This window comes from Hypanus sabinus, chromosome 9 (assembly GCF_030144855.1).
Source record: "Hypanus sabinus isolate sHypSab1 chromosome 9, sHypSab1.hap1, whole genome shotgun sequence".
NCBI classification, from domain to species: Eukaryota; Metazoa; Chordata; class Chondrichthyes; order Myliobatiformes; family Dasyatidae; genus Hypanus; species Hypanus sabinus.
The window spans coordinates 5,903,791-5,927,652 of NC_082714.1; the positions used below are offsets into that span (position 1 = coordinate 5,903,791).

A 23,862-nucleotide genomic window follows, 5' to 3' on the forward strand; every position below is an offset into this window, starting at 1 on the left:
CAATGTTCTGACGTACAGGTGACAAATAATGCCAGTCTTTAATCTTGAATGCTGTAACTTTAAACTGAATCCCAAACTCATTTACAGTTCAACAAACTATGTGCTGGTGGGCTGTGTAACAGCTCCCCCCTCCCCCAAACTGTGAGACTTCTGAACACCCTGCTACCTCCCAGTACACACATTATTGACGACAGCACCAGTGGCAGTATGCTGTTGTATATTTAACCATATGTTATATATGTATTTTACGTTAACTTGTAGACTTACAGAATACTTTATCTGTTAATATTCTCATGTTAACATTATTTTCTTTGCTGTCGGTGATAATGAGGCCCTCTGTTGGTTGGGGTTTACCATGGATGTTGTGTCCCAGCTGTCCACATGACTGACACACAAGCCAGGGCAGTATGATATGGAGAGCAAGCTGTTGTCCATGTAACAGGCTCCCCCTCTCCACGCAACCGATGAATCCAAAGGAATGGCAAAGACCAATACAGTTTGGCACCAACAGCGTCATAGCAGTTGTCAGTCAGCATTGAACTCAACGGACTGCCTTAGGGTCTCCAGCTCCGGGTTTACTCCTGAAGCCTTCCCCATGAGTGGGTTTGGCTGCAAGGTAGCAGAGGTTTGAGATCAGTTTTCCTACTCCTACGTGAACTGTCAAAATCAGCTGATGAACTCCATTGGTCCAGAGTGACTGGCTTTAAGGTGCCAGTCTTTGCCTTTCTCCTGTCAGTAAAAACCGTTCAGACTGGCTTAGCAGCTAAGCCACACGTGAAGGCCAGGAACTGGACTTGGTCGTCGGAGATACACGCCATTGGGAGCATTTAATATGTAGTAGGAGTTTATCTCCACTACCTCCCCCCCCCTTCACCTGGCTATGACAACTTTGAGGAACCTGATTTATGTGTTTTGCATCATGGACTCTGAGGAAGGTTGTTTCACTTAGCTGTATACATGTATATGGTTGAATGACAGTAAACTTGAACCATTATCATAAATGAGGCTGCTTAGCAAGATAAGAGCCCATGGAATTACAGGGGAGTTACTAGCATGGGTGGAGCATTGACTGATCAGCAGAAAACAGAGAGTGGGAATAAAGGGATCCTATTCTGATTGGCTGCCGGTTACCAGTGGAGTTCCACAGGGGTTGATGTTGGGACCACTGCTCTTTACGATGTATGTCAATGATTTGGTCTATGGGATTAATGAATTTGTGGCTAAATTTGCCGATGATACAAAGATAGATGGAAGAGCAGAGAGTGTTGAGGAAACAGAGAGCCTGCAGAGAGACTTAGATAGTTTAGGGGAATGGACAAAGAAGTGGCAAATGAAATACAAGGTTGGAAAGTGTATGGTCATGCACTTTGGTGGAAGAAATAAACAGGCAGAGTATTATTTAGATGGGGAGAGAATTCAAAATGCAGAGATGCAAAGGGACTTGGGAGTCCTTGTGCAGGATAATCTAAAGGTTAACCACCAGGTTGAGTCAGTTGTGAAGAAGGCAAATACAATGTTGGCACTCATTTATAGAGGTAGAGAATATTAGAACAGGGATATGATGTTAAGGCTCTATAATAAGGCACTCGTGAGACCACACTTGGAGTATTGTGTGCAGTTTTGGGCTCCTTATTTTAGAAAGGATATACTGGCATTGGAGAGGGTTCAGAGAAGATTCACGAGAATGATTCCAGGAATGAAAGGGTTACCGTATGAAGAATGTCAGTCAGGAGAATGAGGGGGGATCTCATAGAAACATTTCAAATGTTAAAAGGTCTGAACAGATTAGATATGGCAAAGTTATTTCTCATGGTCGGGGTGTCTAGGACACGACTTCAGGATTGAAGGATATCCATTTAGAACAGAGATGCGGAGAAATTAACTTTAGTCAGAGGGTGGTAAATCTGTGGAATTTGTTGCCATGAGTGGCTGTGGAGGCCAAGTCATTGGGTACATTTAAGAAAGAGATAGATAGGTTCTTGATTAGCCAGGGTATCAAAGGATATGGGGAGGCAGTGGAGTGGGGATGACTGGAAGAATTGGATCAGCCCATGATTGAATAGCAGAGCAGACTCGATGGGCCAAATGGCCCACTTCTGCTCCTATATTTTATGATCTTATGTACTGCATTGTACTGCTACTGCAACTGCAAAGTTGACACATTTCAGGACACATGCCAGTGATATTAAAGCTGATTCTGATTCATTCGCCATTTATTGCAGTCAATTTGATGCATCAAAAAGGAAAATTCAGTGACTTAATTACCAATGAAACTTTAAATGGAAACTATACACATTTTATATAAATATATATTATTCTGGTTTCACAGACTTGGCAATTAATTAAAGACCATAATACACAGTTCCTCCTTCAGTCATTTTAACAAGTCCTTCTTTTGACATTTGACGTCAGCACCCTTTCTTTCCACTGTGCTGCCCGTTTGGCCGCCCTTCTGCAGGGATTCGTTATATCCTTGCCTGTTGCATCTGTCCCTCATCTTGTCAAATTGTGGGTTTGGCGTGGGTCAGGTGCTGTTCAGGCGCAGTAAAGTTCCGCTGCTCGTAGGGATGCTATTAACAGAATTAAATATACAATTGATGTTGGCTACAAAGAGGTAGAAACCGAGCATTTGTCATGTGTCAGTGGCTGAAGATTTGGAAAACAGAAACAATTTTTTAGAGCACTGAAGAAAGGGTAACATGTCACAATAACAGAAGCCAGCCTTGTAAGCCCTCTGGTCAGCTCTAGCTTTCAATGTGATAGAAAATGGTGGAATTTTGGCTTCAGTTCCAGTTTTCATCCTATTCCCAATTCCCTCAGAGCCATAGAGTGCTACAGCACAGAAACTGGCCCTTTGGCCCATCTAATCCCTGCCAAACTTCTATTCTGCCTAGTTCCATTGACCCACACCCAGCCCATTGCCCCCCATACTCCTCCCATTATTGTACCTTACCCCAGCTCTTTAATATTGCAACGGAGCCCATGCCCATCACTTCCGCTGGCAGCTCATTCCACACTCTCATCACCCTGAGTAAAGAAGTTGTCCCTCAGATTCCCCTTAAATATTTCACCTTTCACCCTTAACTGATGACCTCTAGTTCTAGTCTCACTAAACCTCAGTAGAAAATCCCTGCTTACATTTACCCTTCTATATCCCTCATAATTTTGTATAGCTCTATCAAATCTCCCCTCATTCTCCAACGCTCTAGGGAATAAAGTCCCAACAGATACAGTATTTTTCTATTGAAAAATTGAAACTATTTCAGAGTAAAGGCCCAAGCAATGACCAACATAAAGTTTTCTCTGCAATTAACAACAGTAATATGAAAATTGTAGCGTATATGCACCAGGGTATATGGAGTGGCCAGGGAGGGGTAATACCTCCGGTGAAGGTGCTCTTTTGTGTCCATTCTGGGGCAGCTCATTCATCTTTGGTCTCCACTGGACACTCAGCTGTCTCCTATGGTTCCAAGTAGCTGTTTGCATGTGGCAGTGGCCACATCCCAGTACAGCACTTTGACAGGTGATGATAGCCTCATACCCCCGTGTGATAGGAACGTGTCCTAGCATGTGAAGTCAGCTCCAGGGGAACTTGGCAGTTGAGATCCAACAGCCAGGAAGGCAGTTCTGCAACACTCTGTGGAGAGTGAAGGGCATAACAAGGCACAGGGGTCATGGTCATCCATTGTAACCGAGGAAAACCCCTGTTCTGACAAATACTCGGACCACTGGATCCGAGCTTCCAAAGTCGAGAAAGTAGAACTGCCCCAGTACAGTGGCTCTTCTACTTTAAAAGCTTTCCCACACAGGTTTCCCGTCATCATCGGATACAACAGACAACCAACATATACACCAAGGATGCTACCAAACTTACCTGATCCTTGAAGATAATGTTAAAGAACGGTACAGTCCTGTAGATATGAATCGCATATTCAAATCCTTCATTTTGAATAAGCACATTTTCTGATTTCCCAAGATCTCAATCACATGGACATCCCTTCTTCCATCACAGTTGATTGGGCAGAGTAACAGTTCAGCACAAGCTAGATGGGCCAAAGGGCCTGTTAATCCGTGCTGTAGTACTATGTCTACAAATAGCTAATGACATTAAGAACCTGGCTAGTGCTCAGAACTTCTGGCCGTTAGCAGTCACGCTGGAATGCCAGCTATCATTACTCAGGGTTCAATTCCTGCCACTAGCTATAAGGACTTTGTACAGTTTCCTCCCACAGTTCAAAGATGCACCGGTTAGTAGGTAATTGGTCTTTAGAAATTGTCCTGTGATTAGGCTGGGATTACCTAGGTGGGTTGTTGGGCGGTGCAGCTCGTTGGTCTGTGAGAGCCTGTTCAGGCACTGGACCGAAATAAATAAATTATTTAACCAAAAGAGTTGTTGTTACTCTTTACCATTTCACCAACTCTGCTCCAACGATGTCATGGACATGATACCGGATGCCCATCTTCACAGCAGACGTTACTTTCCGAGTCTCCAGTTCCGACTGCAACACCTCATTGAACTTTGATTTCCGGATCATCCCCAGAACAGTTTTCCGACCTGTGGTGTGCAACCCAAGTTTCTGCTTTTAACAACCGGAAAGCAAATTGCAGCTTAGAACAACCCAGCCCATCTACCGTTCCCCCACCCGCCTCCCCTTTCTCTTCAAAACTTCAAGCTTGTTTAATGTCATTTCCGTACACAAGTGTAGAGAAGAATGAAATAATTGGTTCTCCAGATCTAATGTAGCACAAAAAACACAAGACAAAGGACTCAATAGTAATAAAAACCACAATAAATATAAATATACAAGATATCTTATATACATAGATTGATTATATGTCCATAAAGTGACACTAGGAACAGGAGTGTCTGTACACAAGGTGACTGACAGGAAATGAAAAAAGTAGTGAACACAAAGCACACTGCAGATGCTGGGGTCAAATCAACACGTACAAACAAGTTGGATGAACTCAGCAGGTCGGGCAGCATCCGTTGAAATAAGGAGTCAATGTTTCGGGTCGAGACCCTTTGTCCTGACTGCTTCCTTCAATGGATGCTGCCCGACCTGCTGAGTTCATCCAGCTTTTTTGTACGTCATGAAAAAAGTAGTGGTGGTTGGGAGTGTGGAGGGCTGGGTTAGTAGGTGGAAGTGTTGATCAGCCTGACTGCCTGTGGAAAGTAACCATTTTTGGTCCTGGTGTGCATGCTACGAAGCCTCCTCCCTGATGGCAGTAGAAAAACAGTCCATGAGCAGAGTGGGTAGAATGCTTCATGATGCTACTGGCCCTCTTCCAGCACCTTTCTGTGTATACACTGCCTGTAAAAAGTATTCAGCTTCCTTGGAATTTTTCATGTTTTATTTTTTATTGTTTTACAACATTGAATCACAGTGGATTTAATTTGGCTTTTTTTTACACTGATCAACAGAAAAAGACACTTTCATGTCAAAGTGAAAACTGATCTCTACAAAGTGATCTAAATTAATTACAAATTTAAAAAAAACTAAATAATTGATTGCATAAGTATTCACCCCCTTTAATAAGACACACTAACTCATCACTGGTGCAGCCAATTGGTTTCAGAACTCACATAATTAGTAAATTGAGATCACCTGTGCGCAGTCAAGGTGTTTCAATTGATAGTAGTAAAAATACGCCTGTGTCTGGAAGGTATAACTGCTGGTGAGTCAGTATCCCGGCAAAAACTACACCAGGAAGACAAAGGAACACTCCAAGCATCTCCGCAAAAAAGTTATTGAAAAGCACAAGTCAGGAGATGGATATGAGAAAATTTCCAGGTCACTGAATATCCCTTGTATAGTTAAGCCAATTATCAAAAAATGGAAAGAAAATGGCACAGCTGTAAATCTGCCTAGAACAGGCCACCATCAAAAACTGAGTGACCGTGCAAGAAGCGGACCAGTGAGGGAGGCCAGCAAGAGCCATGTGACAGCTCTGGAGGAGTTACCAGCTTCAGAGGCTGTGCGTACAGTGACTGTTGCCTGGGTGCTTCAGCAGTCGCAGGTTTATGGGAGAGTGGTGATGAGAAAGTCCCTGTTTTAAAAAAAACTCTGAAGTCAGCTGGAAGAAGATTCTAAGATCTGATGAAACCAAAATTGAGCTTTTCAGCCATTATACTTAACACTATGCTTAGCATAAGCCGAACACCACACATCATCAAAAACACACCATCCCTACCGTGAAGCATGGTGGGGGGCTGCATCATGCTGTGGGGTTACTTCACTGCTGCAGGCCCTGGAAGTCTTGTGAAGGTGGAGGGTAAAATGAATGCAGCAAAACCCTGGAGGAAAACCTGATGCAGTCTGCAATAAAAGTGACTGAATTGTTTTCCAGCAAGACAATGAGCCCAAGCATAAAGCCAAAGCTATCTACACAGGAATGGCTTAAAAACAACAAAGTTAATGTTGTGGAGTGGCCAAGTCAGAATCCAAACCTCAATCCAATTGTGAATTTGTGGCTGGACTTGAAAAGGGTTATTCACTCATGACACCTATGCTGATCAGAGACCTTTCCATGCAGACTCAAAGGCTGCAATTACATCTACTAAATACAGACTTGAAGGGGGGGGGGGGTGTACTTGTACAATCAATTATTTAGGTTTAATAATTGTAATAAATTTAGAGAAATTTGTAGAAATTTGCTTTCACTTTTCTATTGATCAGTTCAAAGAAGCCAAATTAAATCCACTGTCATTCAATGTTGTAAAATGTTTTTTTTAAATGTAATTCTTCTGCAGATTTTATCCTTACTTCCCTTAAGTTACTGTGTGTTATGAGTACTACTGTGTTTTACACCCTGGTCTGGAGAAACATTGTCTTGTTTGACGGTACATGTGTATATAGTTAAATGACAATAAACTTGACTTCATGGGTCCTTGGTGCCTACATACATGTGCACAGGAAAAGAGAAATTCTCTTCACACTAAGTTTCAATGTACATGTGATAAATAAATTGATCTGAATCAACATCTGATCCCTCTGCCCGGCACTGGAAGCTGAGAGCTGGAGTGGTGCTTAAACTCACAACTGTCCAATGCAGAGCCACGTCACACAATATTCTCAGCACTTTAGAGTTAAACAGCCACAAAGTTGGCAGCACCCTTCCAACGGAGTCCGAAGGGCTCTTTCACCAAGCATGCTACAATCAATAGTACCTTTCACAAAATACTTTACAAATCGGCCAGCGCCTGGAATAGCAAGCCACCAGCTTCCCACGTCACGCACTGTCAGCACTCCAGCGTTCACCAGCTGCCTGTGAGAAGAACCAGAACAGTCAGAAAGTGGAAGCAATCAAGTGTCTCAATTTACAGAATGCCAAAGGAAGGGGAAGTGTAAAAGGGGAACTACAGCCAGTTCAGCTGACATACATTTCTTTTCATAGAACTTTGCACAGATTCGACATGTCATCTAAAACTTAGATAAACTTCTATGGATGACAGTGGAGAGAATCCCAGCTGGCTGCATTACAGCCTGGTACAGAAACGCTGATGGAAACGTCTACAGAAAGTGGTGGATACAGCCCAGTCCATCACAGGCAAAACCCTCCCCACCACTAATCACATCTACATGGAACACTGCCAAAAGAAAGTAGCATCCATCATCAAGGATCCCCACACCACCGGATTCAGGAACAGTTGTTACCCTACAATCATCAGGCTCTGAACCGGCGTGGATAATTTCACTCACCACAAAATTGAACTGATTATACAGCCACAGACTCACTACCAAAGACTCTACAACTCAGTATTATTTTTTATTATCTGCATGATTTGTCTTTTGCATATTGGTTGTCTGTCATTTTTTAAATTTATAGATTTTCTTTTTTTTATTTTCCTGAATTTCAAGGTAGTATACAGGAACATATACAGTACATACTTTGATAATTTTTTTACTTTGAAAGTACTTTGAACTTTGTGAGTCAAAGAATTATTAAGCGAAGTTGACTGTTCATTCCCTTCCAAAGCTGCTACCTGAGCTTCTCCAGCATTTTGTGTGTTGCTTCATATTCCCTCTGGGTAGTCTCCACCCTGACCATCGATTCCTCGGAGTTCCAGCAATTACTCCCCATGTCTGTTTTTCCTTTCCATTATCCATTCCTACCCATTCAAACTTTTCTGAATAAAACCCTATTACAGAGTAAAGTTCAAAATTCCAAGTAAATTTATTATCTCAGTACATATCTTCTTCTTCTGTTGTCCATCGGAATCCGATGACAACGTCCACTCCTTTAACGGTGACATCTTTGATGACTATACAGTCCTATCCTGGACCCACAAGCTCTGTTGCAGGTGGGATATGTATATGTGGTGTTGGTGGTAGTGATGGTAACCATAGCTGCATTTCTCCTGGCTCTCTTCTGCTGTCTTTTGGTTGTTCTTTCCATCTCCAGAGTACGAACCCTGTCACAGCTGTCGCCAAGTGTTACGGTCAGGAGCAACATCCTCTAGGTCCTCAGTAAGTACATAAACGTCACCATATACAAACCTGAGGTTCATTCTCCTGTGGGCATTCATAGTAAATGCAAAGAAACACAACTGAATCAATGAAAAACCACACACAGCTTCCAAACTGCTGCTCGAAGCGGCAGAACCCATTGTTTGGACGGAGGGATGATGCCGGGCCAGATTGAAAAGGTCAGGATGTCGAGGCCCAAAGCCGGTTCCGATCACCGCTACACGGCTTTGCGCTGAACTATGGGGCTTCTTGACAGATTTCAGTTCAGAAACACTATTTGCTTGCAGTTACGGTTTGCATGATGTTTTCTTTTTATTGGACATTGGGTGTTCGACAGTCTTCTTTATGGGTTAGTTTATTCTTTTATATTTTTATGGGCAGGATGTGGTTTTTATTCTCTGCACCTTAGTTGTTAGACAGTCCTCCGTTTTTATATATATATAGGGTTTGTTTTAAGGGCTTCTTTCTGTGGCTGCCTGTTAGGAGACGAATCTCAAGGTTGTATAACATACACATACTTTGATAATAAACATACTTTGAACAAGATGGACAAACAAACAATGCACAAGAGGCGACAAACTGCAAATACAAAATGAAAAAAAATAAACAAAATAATGGTTATAAATATATAGATCTGCAATAAGTATCAAGAACGTGAAGTGAAGAGTCCTTCAAAGCGAAGCCACGGGTTGTGGGAACCGTTCAGTGTTGGGGTGAATGAAGTTGAGTGAAGATACCCGCTCTGATTCAAGAGTCTGATGGTTGAGGGGTAGTAACTGTTCTAGAACCTGGAGGAGTGAGCCCTGGGGCTCCTGGACCTCATCCCTGATGGCAGCAGCGAGAGCAGACCATGGCCTGGGTGGTGGGGATCCTTGATGATGGATGCTGCTTTCCTGCAATAATGCTCCATTTTAAAAACCTCTTACCCACGGCCATTAACCTGAACAATCATTAGCAGCCTCCAGCCCACTCTATTACCTCAGTGTACTATAAATACTTTAAAACAGTTTTTATAATGCTGCTTGTATTGTAAATAAAGGCTAATATTTATGCACATTTGATTCCATATTTGCACTTGAACCTCTAAATTATAAGACCATAAGACACTGGAGCACAATTAGGCCATTCGGCCCATTGAACCAGCTCCACCATTTCATCATGGCTGATTATTATCCCTCTCAACCCCATTCTCCTGTCTTCTCCCTACTGACTTACTAATTAAGTACCTATCAACCTCTGCTTTAAATATACCCAATAACTTGGCGTCCACAGTTGTCTGTGCCAATAAATTCCACAGTCTCACCAAACCCTGGCTAAAGAAATGCCTCCTCGTCTCCGTTCTAAAAGACCCTGCTTGTCTTGAGGCTGTGGCCTCTGGTTCAAGACTCTCACTCTTGCCACGTCCACTCTATCCAGGCCTTTCAATATTCGACAGGTTTCAATGAGATCCCCTCTCATTCTTCTAAACTCCAGTGAGTACAGACTCAGAGTTGCCAAACACTCCTCGTGCATTAACCCTTTCATTCCCGGGACCATTCATGTGAATCTTCCCTGGACCCTCTGTAACGCCTGAACATACTTTATTAGATAAGAACCTCTCTTAGGTTTTTATTTAAGTTTAAGTTCAAGTTCATTGTCATTTGACTGTACAGATGTATAACCCCAAACAAATGTAAAGGACATTAAAAAAGTGAAATATATGATTTCGTGATTTATCCAGAAGGTGTTGACCGAAGATGTTGTATGCAGGCACCATCTTGACCAGATGTTCCCCTCTTCCTAAATAAGGGGCATTTATGACACAAGTTAAAAAATAAACTGCATACCGCTATTGGTGCTTCATACACGATGAGAGCTGGGTGGTGGCAGGGAGTTCAGTAATCTTACGGCCTGGGGGAAGAAGCAGTTTCCCGTCCTAACAGTTCTCGTCTCAGTGCTATGGTACCTCCTGCCTGATGGTGGGGAGGGTCAAAGAAATTGTTGTACAGATGGGAGGGATGTAATGGTTCATAATGGTTGAATTTTGTCATTTTTGTTGCATGCACGGCAAATTTCTGATGTGTGCAAGTGTAAATATTGAATAAAGTTGATCCCCTTGATCCACGAAGTGACCTTGTCCACTGATTGAACGGTGAAACAGGTCTGGATGGCTCTGCCACAACAACCACCTTGTCAATGTAATAAGACCAAGGATCCGAATGTGGACTTCACGAAGGGAACACACACCAGTCCTCACCGAGGGATCAGCAATGGGCAGGTGAGCAGTGTCAAGCCCCTGGGTGTCAACATCCCTGAGGATCTATCCTGGGCCCAACATATTGATGCAATTACAAAGAAGGCACGACAGTGGCTATATTTCATTAGGGTTTGAGGAGGTTTGGTATGTCATCAAAGACTCCAGCAACTTTCTACAGATACACCGTGGAGAGAATTCTGACCAGTTGCATCACCATCTGGTACGGAGGGGCCACAGTACAGGATCAGAAACAACTACAGAGGGTTGCAAACTTAGCTAGCTCTATCATGGACACTAGCTTCTCCAACATTGAGGACATCTTCAAAAGGTGATACCTCAAAAAGGCAGCTACCATCATTAACCACCTCCATCACCCAAGACTTCTCATTGCTACCATCACAGGTGATACAGGAGCCTGAAGACACACATTCAATGATTCAGGAATTCTTTCTCCCCCTCTGCCATCAAATTTCTGAATGGACAATGAACCCATGAACACCACCTTATTACTTTTTGCTCTCTTTTGCACTATTTAATTTATTTTTTTCTATATATACAGATATATAGTACTTCTCATAGTAATTTATAGTTTTTTAATGTATTACACTGTACTGCTGCCACAAAACAATAAATTTCATGACATATCCCAGTGATATTAAACCTGATTCTGATCCTGCCTGGCTGCAGGGCACTCACGTAATTTCTTGGTCCTGAAATGAAAACTCCTTGAGCATTTGATCCTTGGTGAAGCCCATGTCGACACACGAGTTGAGCACCGTCTCCAGGAATCTCTGCACAGTTGCTGCGGCATCTCTCATCGCCGTGGCAGCCAGAACTTTCCTTTTGTAATCTTCACTAAAAACAACGCCGAATACATCCATGTCAAATCCAAACTGGAAAATTCGAACAACTCCCAGCTCCTTCATCTCATTCTGACAAACAAAAGAGTGAAGATAAAGACTCTCATTTCATCCATTTTACAATCCAACCCCAGGAACAACAGCAGATACCTTCTGTTAATATGTCAGAGACTTAGGGCTGTGATAAGAAAGATTTTCATTCCTTCTTGGAGAGGATTCAAAGGAGGTTCACAAAAATGATTCCGGGATTGCGAGGCTTGTCATATGAAGATCGTTTGATGGCTCAGGGCCTGCATTCACTGGAATTTGGAAGAATAAGAGGGATCTATTGAATGTTGAAAGACCTCAGGAGTGGATGTGGAGAGAATGTTTCCTTTGGTGGGGGAGTCTTGGACACAGCCTCAGAACAGAGGGACACCTATTTCGTAAGGAGATGAGGAGTAATTTCTTTAGCTACAGATTTCTGATGAGTCAGGACATGAAGGGATACATGAAGAAGGCAGGAGATTGGGGCTGAGAGGGAAATGGATCAACCGTGATAAAATGGCACAGTAGACTCAATGGGCCAAATTGCCTCATTATGCTCCTATATCTTATCGTCTTGGCCAATAAGCTAAAATTTGTAACACAAAATGGAAGTTTGAAAGACAAAATGGAGTCAGCTTGGATTGGGGTGTATCCTGGAGATGTGGACAGACACACATCCTTGAGAAGAAGTACTGGTGAAGAATGTTTTCCTCCTTATAGACTTCTTGTTTGTTTCTTAGCGAGGTGACTTGGCCAAAGGTTGTGAGAGATAAAAAAGTACAAGCTAGCATCTCTAGGGGATGGAAAAGCACTGGGGTAAAAGTTATGTTATTTTCTTGAAGGTTATAAAAAGGGGCAATTTTTTTTTTGCGTGAGGGGAAATCTTGTTCTGTTTTTATTTGTTTTCTTTGGTGAAGAGGATCGATGACCGTGCTGGCTTTCTTTTCTTTCTTGGTTTAAAGAACTTCAGAGTTGTATACTGCGATAATACATGGACCTTTGACTAGGGAGCAGTTACATTGTTCTTTGAAAATGACACACAAGTAGATAGGGGAGTGAAGAAGGCCACTGAAATGCTTGCTTTCAGCCACGCTTTTCAGTACAGGAGCTGGGAGATAGGACATCATGTTACAGCTGATATGGCTACATTGGGAGGAATTGTACAGTTCCAGTCTCCCCGCTCTTGGAGGACAAAATTAAACTAGGAAGGGAGTAAGAATTGATCTAAGGCAACGTTACTGGGACTGGTGTGCTTGAGTTACAAGCAGAGGCTGAATAAACTGGCACTGTTTTCAAGGGACTGTCTGCCTGCAGACACATCCAGAACTCTAATGGATGCTAAAGTAATTCATTGAACCACTAATTTTTTATTGTCTTCTTTTGCATGTTGGTTGCTTGTCTGTCTGTCTTTATTTATGTATGGCTTTTCATACACACAATTGTGTTTCTTTAGTTTTCTTGTAAATGCCCGCAAGAAAATTAAACTCCGGTTGCACTGTATATGGTGACATATATGTACTTTGATAATAAATTTACTTTGAACTTTGAAAATACATTCAAAGTACGCACTGGTCATCGACCAATTGGTCACATGCCTTCACACACCACGGCATCACTTCAAAGTTCAAAGTAAATGTATTATCAAAATACATCATATACAAATCTGAAATTCGTTTTCTTGTGAGCATTCACAATAAATACAAAGAAACACACTGGACTCAATGAAAAACCACACACAACAGAGACAGACAACCAATGTGTAAAACACAACAAACTGTGGAAATACAAACTGAAAAAATATATTAATAAATAAATAAGCAATAAACATCAAGAACATGAGACGAAGAGTCCTTGAAAGCAAGTCCAGAGGTTGTGGGAACAGTTCAGTGATGGGGCGAGTGAAGTTGAGAAAACTTATCCCCACTGTCAAGTCAAGTCACTTTTATTGTGATTTTGAGCATAACTGCTGGTACAGTGCACAGTAAAAACGAGACTTTTTCAGGACCATGGTGTTACATGACAAAAACTAGACTGAACTATGTAAAAAACAACACAGAAAAAAACTACACTAGACTACAGACCCACCCAGTGCAGGCATTACAATAAATAATAAACAAGACAATAGGGTAATAAGGTATCAGTCCAGGCTCTGGGTATTGAGGAATCTGATAGCTTGAGGGAAGAAACCATTACATAGTCTGGTCGTGAGAACCCGAATGCTTTGGAGCCTTTTCCCAGATGGCAGGAGGGAGAAGAGTTTGTATGATGGTTGGTGGGATCCTTCATAATGCTGTTTTGCTTTGCGGATGCAGCATGTAGTGTAAATGTCTGTAATGGCGGGGAGAGAGACCCTGATAATCTCCTCAGCTGACCTCACTATCCACTGCAGGGTCTTACGATCTGAGATGGTGCAATTTCCGAACCAGGCAGTGATGCAGCTGCCCAGGATGCTCTCAATACAACCCCTGTAGAATGTGATGAGGATGGGGGGGGTGGGAGATGGATTTTCCTCAGCCTTCGCAGAAAGTAGAGACGCTGCTGGGCTTTCTTTGCTATGGAGCTGGTGTTGAGGGACCAGGTGAGATTCTCCGCCAGGTGAACACCAAGAAATTTGGTACTCTTCACGATCTCTACTGAGGAGCCGTCAATGTTCAGTGGGGAGTGGTTGCTCCGTGCCCTCCTGAAGTCAACAACCATCTCTTTTGTTTTGTTCACATTCAGAGACAGGTTGTTGGCTCTGCACCAGTCTGTAAGCCACTGCACCTCCTCACTGTAAGCTGACTCATCGTCACTGGTTTAACAGCCTCATGGTTGAGGGATGATAACTGTTCCTGAACCTGGTGATGTGAGTCCTGAGGCTCCTGTGCCTCCTTCCAGCAGCAGTGAGAAGAAAGCATGGCCTGGGTAGTGGGGGTCCCTGATGATGGACACTGCTTTCCTCTGTCAGTGATCCTTGTAAATGTGCTCAATAGTGAGGAGGGCTTTATCCACTAGTTTGGGAGGGCTGTTCAAGGGCATCGGTGTTTCTATACCAGGCCATGATGCAAGCAGAGAGCACTATGTGGCATACAGCATGCAACGTGCACTAACTACAAGCACTACTGCACTGCTACACTGGATGCTTCACACACACCCTGTGAGCAAATACTCCACCCACACACAATTTTTACAATGCTGTCAAAACCATCTACGGCCCAATAAATCGATGCATTACTCCCCTGAAAACAGCAGATGGTCAAACACTTCTGAAGAATCAGAATACCATTCTGCTGAGGCGGGCTGAGTATTCTAACACCTGCTTAATCAGGATTCTGATGCAGACCCCACCATCCTGGACGAACTGCCTGAACTTTCTCTTATCCACAGTCTACCACCAGGCTTCCAGGAGGTTCTATCAGCTGTCCATTCCCTTAAGAACAACAAGTCCCCTTGCACTGACAATATCCCTGCCGAGTTACTGAAGAATGGAGGGTACATGGACATACTGGTATGTGCACCCTCTACCAGTACATCACCAAGGCCTGGATGGATAAGAACATCCCACAGCAATGGAGAAATGAAAACATCATTGTCATTTATAAGAACAAAGGTGACAAGGCCACCTGCAGCAATAGTAGGGGCATCTCACTCCTTTCTGTTGCTGGAAAAGCCCTGGCTAAGGTGATGCTTCAGAGGCTCATCAGCAGCATCACCGAGTCAATGCTGCCTGAATCGCAGTGTGGATTTAGAAAGAACAGGAGCACGATCAAAATGATCTTCAAAGCTCGGCATCCTCAGGAAAAGTGCCGGGAGCAACATCAAGACCTGTTTATGGCCTTTGTCGAGCTCCCCAAAGCATTCAATACTGTGCAAAGAGAGCTCTTACGGGATGTCCTCCTCAGGTTTGGCTGTCCCAGTAAATTTGTTAACATCCTCTGCCAGTTCCATGATGGGATGACTGCTCGGGTGACCATAGGAGGACAAGAGTCCGAGCCCTTCCTTGTATGCACGGGGGTGAGGCAGGGGTGTGTGCTAGCACCAATGCTCTTTAACATCTTCCTCCTGTGTGTTACCAAGTTTCTCCAGAACGAGATTGAGGATAGCAGCGGTGTGGCAGTGGACATCAGATTAGATGGCAACCTCTTTAACATCACGAGACTTGTAATACTTGTAAAGACCAACTGCAGAAGTATTGAGGCCATGATCGCCCAGCGTCAGCTGCAGTGGCTGGGGCACGTGATGAGGATGCCCCCATGTCAGCTACCCCGCAGAGTGTTACACGGCCAGCTACATCATGGTCGACGCTCAGCTGGAGGGCTGAAGAAGTGCTACAAGGATCAGATGAAGAATGCTTTAAGGAAGTACAAGATCAGACCCAAGGACCTGGAGGATGTTGCTGCTGACTGTAACACTTGGCGACAGCTGTATAGGGACAGGGTTCGTATTCTGGAAATGGAAAGAACAACCAGGAGACAGCAGAAGAGAGCCAGAAGAAATGCAGCCATGGTTGCCATCACTACCACATATACATGTCCCACCTGCAATAGAGCTTGTGGGTCCAGGATAGGACTGTATAGTCATCAAAGATCTCACCGTTAAAGGAGTGGACGTTGTCATCGGATTCCGATGGACAACTGAAGATGATGCAACCAGATAGTGTACTCTCCACTACACATCTACAGAAGTTTATCAAAGTTTGAGATGACATGCTGACTTACCAGCTGACGATCGACCAAAGTTTTGTCTTTAACAATGCTGTAAAGCTGATGCTTCAGGACAATGGGTGGAAGGGAATCATCGAATAACTTGCGAGGAAACAAGGATGCCAGAAAAATCAATGCAGATTTCGTGTCATTTGGCACATCTGTGAAATCGCAAAGACAAAAAAAAAGCCTCTCTTTATTTGGTCATTTACAAAAAGACAGAAGATATAAAACTTCTACCATGATACGGTAGAGCATGGTAGCACCGTAGAGTAGTGGCTAGATTAGGGTGATTATAGCGCCAGCTATCTGGGTTCAATTCCTGCCCTGTCCTGTAAGGAGTTTGTGCTCTCTCCTCATAATCTTGTGCATTTCCTCCAGGTGTTCTGGATTCCTCCCACACTCCACAAACATTTACCGATTAGTAATATTCAGTAATCTGTGAGCAAGCTATGTTGGTGCTGGATGCGTGGCAATACTGCGGGCTACTCCCAGCACAACCCTTGCTGACACAGCACATTTTATAACACGATCCTGACCGTGTACATTCCTGAGAATTCCAACACTAATTGCACATCCTAACTGTCCCTGAGCTGAAGTGTTACACGATTGAGTATGCAGTCGCATACTGACCAGAGTGGACAAGGCAGAACTATCGGCTTTGACACCAAGATCCAGGTGTTTCTTGATTATTACATCGCCTTAAGGCCATTAGACTCAGGAGCAGGATTAGGCCATTCAGCCCATCCATTCTGCTCTGCCAATCCATCGTGGCTGATTTATTATCCCTCCCAACTGCAAACTCCTGCCTTCTTCCTGTAACACGATGTCCTGACTAAACAAGAACCTGTCAACCTCCATTTTAAATATACCCAGTGACTTGGCCTCTACAGCTGTCAGTGTTAATGAATTCTATAGATTCACTACCATCTGACTAATTCCTCCTCATCTCTGTTCTAAAGGGATGTCCCTCTATTTTGAGGCTACTGTGGTCCTAGACTCCCCCACCATAGATAACAACCTCTCCACATCCACTCTATCTAGACCTTTCAATATTCGATTGGTTTCAATGTTAAACTCCAGAAAATACAGGCCCGGAGCCATCAACTTATCACTGAGATTAGATTTTTTTAAAATTCCAAATCTATTTAACGTCCCAAATTTAAAATTGGTAATCTGAGCCACGAGATTTGATTCAGGACCCTTGATAGTGGACCTCTACCTTACCCTACCTGGTTATAGGGATTATCAAGCTGCCAATTTTGTAGGAGTTCTGGGGCCTAGAGAAAATTACAGAAACTTCCACTTTAAATATACCCAATGACTTGGCCTCCGCAGCCATCACATGTTCTAAAGCAGGGGTCCCCAACCATTTTTATGCCATGGACCCCATCGTTAACCGAGGGGTCTGTGGACCCCAGGATGGGAACCTCTGTATTTAAAGGGACATCCTTGTAGTCTGAGGCTGGGCCCTCTGTTCCTATACTCACCCACTACTGGAAAAATTCTCTCTACTTCACTCACAGACAAGGGTTCAGAAACAGCTCTTTTCCCCTTTCTATCAGGTTTCTGGATGGTCAGTGAAGATGACCTCCTTATTCCTTCATTTGCTCTGTTTAGTTTTAATTTGCAGTAACACCACCTCCCATCAGAGGACATCTTCTAAAGGTGATGCCTCAAAAAGGCGGCATCCATCGTTAAGGACCTCCATCACTCAGCACATGCCCCCTGCTCATTGCTACCATCACGGAGCTGGTACAGGAATGTGAAAAATATTTAAGAACAGTTCCTTGCCCTCCAGCATCTGATTTCTGAACAGACAATGAGCCCATATACACCACCTCACTGTTTTCCCTTTGTTTTGCAATGCATGTAATTAAGTGTTAATACTTATTGTAATTTATAGGTTTTTTTAAAATTATGCATTGCTGTCACAAAACAATGAACCCACATACACTACTTCACTACCTTTTCCAGTTGGCTCTGTTTTTGCACCACTCACTTAATTTAATTTTTTAAAATACCCTAGTTTTTATTATAATCTATGCACCGTATTACAGCTGCATGATGACAAATTTCACAACATAAGCCAGTGACATGAAACCTGATGTTTCTGTCTTCGCACTGGATTACTGTCACAAAACAACAAATTTCACATCATATGTTAGTGATAATAATTCTGAACTCAGTAGACCTTGGCCAAAAGGTGAAATTAAAACATTAAGGTTTTTCATCTGAACATGATTACCTTCATACTCATCCATTTTGTTCTTATCCAATGAATTAAATCCATCTGCAGTCTCTAATTTACGCCTCTTAACCTGCCGGAAGATGTCTGGAATCAGGTTTCTCTTGCGGTTCATAGCTGTAAGTGAAAAACAAATGACAGCGTGCACACCACACTGTCAGTTACCATATCCAGAGCTGCTTCAAGGCACAGTACAGCGGAATCTGGTTAAATGCGCCATCTTGGTGACTTCAGACAGTCGCTTATTTGAGACAACTCAAAGAATAAAAACTAATTGAGAAAATAGCTGGAAACCCCTTCATTTATTTGGGACATTATGTTGCTTAACTGGGACAAGAGACTTTTGCCGAATAGCTTCTAACTCAGGGGTAGGCAAACTTTTTGACTTGTGGGCCACAAAGGGTTCTAAAATTTGACAGGGGGGCCAGACCAGGAGCAGATGGACGGAGTGTTTTGGTAATACACCTCATAAGAGAAAATAAAATATCATGGGATATGTAGAAAACATGTGCTTTAATTTCAATTGAAAATGAACAAATGCATTACAACAAAATATCTGTCTTTGAAGTCCCATGGTATTTAGCTATTTATTGAAATGACTTTTAAAACACTGAAAATTAAATGAATAAAATACAGCTTTTTTTAATAGTAACAGTTATTATTTTAAAGCACTGAAAATTCTGTTATCCTTCAAGATATTATCATCATCACTCTCCTCCTGACTGTCTTTATTTCAAAAACGGTAGGAGATGTAGGTCTACTTGTCCTGCTCCTTCTTATTCAATTGTCCCCTGTGCCAAAACTCAACAACGACCAGCACAAGGACAGAACAGTGACAGCATGCCAGTATGCGGAGCGCGTTATTTGATCTGGAGCGCATTTTTTATTTTGAGAACGTACGTGCACCAGCGCACTACTCACGTCCATCACTTAACAGAAATGACATGTAACATGTAAGGCTTATTGAAAAAAATATTTTCAAATGCATTTTTTACATAACACAATGAAGAAACTTATTTTTAATTTCAGTGGGAACAGTGTTGTTGGTCTCCCTTTTTAGCCAGCGCATCAAAGTCTGGATTTAGTTTTGTTGTGGTGATTCTCAGGATGGATCTGAGGTTTTGGTCAGTTAACTTGGATCTGTGGCTGGCTTTGTTGACGTTCATGACGCTGAACGCCTGTTCACACAAATAGGTCGAGCCGAACAAACAGTAAAGCGCAAATGTGGAGTAATACGCTGCACCTCAACAAAGGTCAATGTATATAGAGTGTGTCATCTATTGGGAAAACGCCAGAATTGTGGGGAAAAAACGTTAACAAGGTTTATTAATATAATTTCATCAAGTTCTGCGGGCTGGATTAAAAAGCTTAATGGGCTGCATATGGCCCACGGGCCATAGTTTGCCCATGCCTGATCTAACTAGTGCCAGTCACTTGTTTGGCTGTTAGACACTATATCGTGCCTAGAGCAAAGTTTTTAAAATTGTGTCAAATTCATGTCTTTGTGTTCAAAAAGTAGTGATTATTTTATCACTGATAGTTGGCGTGAAATAAACAGCCAGACAATTCAGAACAATTTTGCTCACTGTGGTTTCAAGCATTCAGGCTTGGAGATGCCAGAAACAGCCGGAAGTGAAAATGAAACAATTTCTCTACTTTGACAAGTTAGGGACTATGAAGAATTTGAAGATATACATTTGGAGGATGCAATTGTTGAAGACCTTACATGAAAGTAGTCCATTGTCTGCGAAAGTGTCTGAACTTATTTGTTAATTTACAGTCAATCAAAAGAATACTGCCACATACACTGGATGAATTCCTCCATCAATAACTATTAGAAACTAATACACAGTTTTATAGTACTGTAGTACTATTGGTAATGTACCAATTTGTTCTGTATTTCATTTAAAAACATAATTTTTTACTCAGCTAAACAGTAATTTGTCTTTTTTTATACCCTTTCAACTATTTCCATGAAACTTCAGCTATTTGGGGACAGCTGTATAATTGAGTCAAACTGCAGTGGTCCCAATGTGTCCCAAATAACCAGGATCCACTGTATCATGTTGTGTTAATGGCAATAATACACATACTATCTGATATAACCAAACAGGAGTTAGAAGTATGCATTTGTGACATCAGAATAGTCACTGTCAATAATAGTAAGAGTGTTAAACAAAGAAAATGCCCTTCGGCCCACCAAGCACCTGTTGACCATCAAACCAACATTTACACTAGGGATCAGGGGTTCCCAACCCCTTGCTTAATGGCATCTGTCCATGGCATAAAAAAAGGTTGGAAACTCCTGCTGTGTATGAAGACCAGCAAGGATGAGGGCTTGTGACCCCTGCCCCCACCTCAGGTCAGCGAGTCCAGAGATTGAGTCCCGTGATGGCAAGTCCTCGGGTCAATTCTTAAGATTAAACACCAAAGTCAGTAAGTTTGGGAGTTGGGGGCTGTTGGCCAAAGCTCTGGATCTGCAAGCCAACCGGAGAAGTCAGGCCTGATATCTGACTCTCCATGAGACCACTGGAGACCTGGGGGGGGTGGGGGAGTGAGTGAGTGTTTGTGTTAGTTAGATCTAAGTGACTTTGACTATGGAAAGATTCTTTGTGGCAGACAGAATTGTTGGAATTTCTCAGAAACTTCTGATCTCCTGGCATTTTCACACACATCACCCTCTAGAGTTTACAGAAAATAGTGCAAAACACAAAAAAAAAATCCAGTGAGTGGTAGTTCTTGGGGTGAAATTGCCTTGTTGATGAGAGGTCAGAGGAGAATGTCCAGACTAGTTCAAGCTGACAGGAAGGGGATAGTAACTCAAGTACACACGTGTTACAACAACAGCGTGCAGAAGAGCATCTCTGAACACACAACACGTTGACGTTTAGGCTACAGCAGCAGAAGACCATGAACATACACTCAGTGGCCACTTCATTAGATACAGGAGGTAGCAGATATGGTGACCACTGTGTGTATGTGACCAAGACGTTGTTTGGTGATAATATTGCTTGAAGAATTTTGGTTTTGAACTTGCTTGCTGACACTCCGGTGAAAAGCTTCAGGATGTTTTACTGTATTAGATGTTGCTGGAGTTCCCATTGCCATCATCTGGAAATTCTCAGCAGCCGAGCATCTCACTGTAGAAATACACTGATGTGTTTTATTGTATTTCACACAAGTTGGGAGAGGTGTAATACATTATAACTTGTTACATATTTATATCTGTGAATACCAAAAGGTGTTCACTCCACATTCAATTAATGTAATTGTGCCGTTCAGGGACCCACATCCCATACATTAATCGTCACTGTAAATTGATGAAATTAGGAAATGGAGAATTAGAATGACAATTATGTAATCAAGGACTTTTGTTTAATCAAACTGGATTTCAAAAGGTCACCACTGAATTGTTCTGCTCAGCTTTAATTCCCCTTTGGGCCTGTTTAAAATTTGGTGCTTTCATAATTTATTTCTGTATAAACCGTGATACATTAAATTTTATTTTTATTTATTTAATTTGGAGATACAGCCCAGGACAGATTCTTCCAGTCAATGAGCCACACTACCCAGCTACCCACCAGTTTAACCCTAGCCTCATCATGGGACAATTTACAAGGACCTATTAACCCACTGAACTCTACACCTTTGGACTGTGGGAGGAAACCCACACGAACGCACAGCCAGTGGCAGAAATTGAATTCAGGAACACCACGAGCTATAGTGGTGATATGCTAACTGCTACTGTGGCACTTGGAGCCCTCCTTGTGTTGTATTGTTAATACAAATGACATGTTGTACTGTTATGTTTCCATGTACACACGACACATAAATGAATCTGAATTTACACTAATTCCTTTCTCATCAATTCTATCCCTTGCCCACACACTAGGGTGAATTTACCAACTGGCAAATTCTCGAACTCTCTGTCTCAATCTCTGGAGACAGTTTATCTATCAATATCTTTTACAAACCCACAGCTACCTGGATAATATCTCTTCCCACCCTATCACTTGTAAAATTTCCTTCTCCTTCTCTCAATTCCTCCCATTCTGTCGGATTTGCTCTTAGGATGAGGCTTTTCATTCTTCTTCAAAGACTTCCTCCACCATCAACACAGCCCCTACCGAAACTTCTGCCTTCTGCAACGGAATCCCACCACCAAGCGCATCTACCCCTCTCCCCCCAACTTTCCAGAGGGAATACTCCCTACGTGACTCTCTTGTCCATTCATCCCTCCCTCCTGCCACACTACTACTCAGGACCCCGTCCAAGTGAAGTGACACTACTGTATCCGGTGCCCCCAGTGTGGTATCCTATATATTGGTAGATTGGAAGACTGCTTCGCCAAGCACCTACACTCCGTCCATCAGAAAAAGTGGGATTTCCTGGTTGCCACCTACTTCCCATTCCAACATGCCGGTCCATGGCCTCCCCTATTGCTGCAATGAATCCACACTCAGGTTGGAGGAGCAACATCTTATATTCCACCTGGGTAGTCTCCAACCTGATGGCCTGAGCATCAGGTTTTCAACATTCCAGTAATGCCCTCCCCCCTCACCATTCTCATTTTCCTCCCTCACTTCATCTCCTTACTGGACCATCACATCCCTCTGGTACTCCTCCCCCTTCATTTTCCTCCATGGCCTTCTGTCTTCTCCCATCAGATTCCCCCTTCTCCAGTCCTTTATAGTTTTCACCTATCAACATCCCAGCTCTGTGTTTCACCTACCTCCTACCACCTCGTACTATTTCCTCTCCTTCACTCACATTCTTGTTCTAACTCCTCATTTCTTCTTAAGTCCAGCTGAAGGTTCTTAGCCCGAAATGTCGACTGTTTACTCTTTTCCATAGATGCTGCCCGGCCAGCTGAGTTCTCCAGCAGCACTCATCCCAATAATCCCACTTGCCCAAGTTTTGCCCGTAACTTTCTGAACTCTTCCCATCCGTGTACTGGTCGAGCTGTTAATGTACCTGCCTCGTCCACTGCCTCCGGGTACGTAGTTTTGGATCTCACTTCCTCAAAGGACAGAAGAAGTAAAAAAAAGACTATGTTTGAAGTGCATATATTGAAACATTGGCCTAGTGAAGGGTCAAGAAAAACCACAATTACCTCAAGAATTGACGAAACAGAGGTTGGAGGGGCCGAGTGGCCTCCGCCCAACGCACCAGATGTTGACACAGAATTTACCCTCCGCCACCGAGCCTGCGGCGCGTCTGGATGACGTCAGGTGAGCGTCGTTAAATAGTTCCGTCGTGTCCGTCGCTCAGACTGCGGGGGAAATAGGTTCCAGGAGCGACAAACAAAAGCATAAATATAAACTACATTCACTACACA

The 23,862-nt window shown here is 42.9% G+C and overlaps 1 protein-coding gene across 1 annotated transcript; it reads right to left on the reverse strand.

The window, feature by feature from the left end:
• Positions 1-1,836: 1,836 nt before the first annotated feature.
• Positions 1,837-23,765, reverse strand: LOC132399037 (inactive serine/threonine-protein kinase 19-like). The gene is made up of 7 exons (XM_059978940.1): positions 23,638-23,765; positions 18,525-18,641; positions 16,292-16,437; positions 11,404-11,639; positions 7,172-7,269; positions 4,408-4,555; positions 1,837-2,570 (listed from the first exon to the last, which is right to left on the reverse strand). The coding sequence occupies exons 2-7, from the start codon at positions 18,637-18,639 to the stop codon at positions 2,525-2,527; spliced, it is 789 nt and encodes a 262-aa protein (XP_059834923.1). The 5' UTR covers positions 18,640-18,641; positions 23,638-23,765; the 3' UTR covers positions 1,837-2,524.
• Between the last annotated feature and the right edge of the window lie 97 nt (positions 23,766-23,862).

Excerpts from the sequence above, each read along its gene's own strand:
- LOC132399037 (XM_059978940.1), bottom strand. The coding sequence starts at position 18,639 with ATGAACCGCAAGAGAAACCTGATTCCAGACATCTTCCGGCAGGTTAAG. Across the intron at positions 11,640-16,291 it reads CTTTGGTCGATCGTCAGCTG|AATGAGATGAAGGAGCTGGG; the intron begins GTAAGTCAGCAT and ends TTTGTTTGTCAG. Across the intron at positions 4,556-7,171 it reads TGTAAAGTATTTTGTGAAAG|GTCGGAAAACTGTTCTGGGG; the intron begins GTACTATTGATT and ends TGCACACCACAG.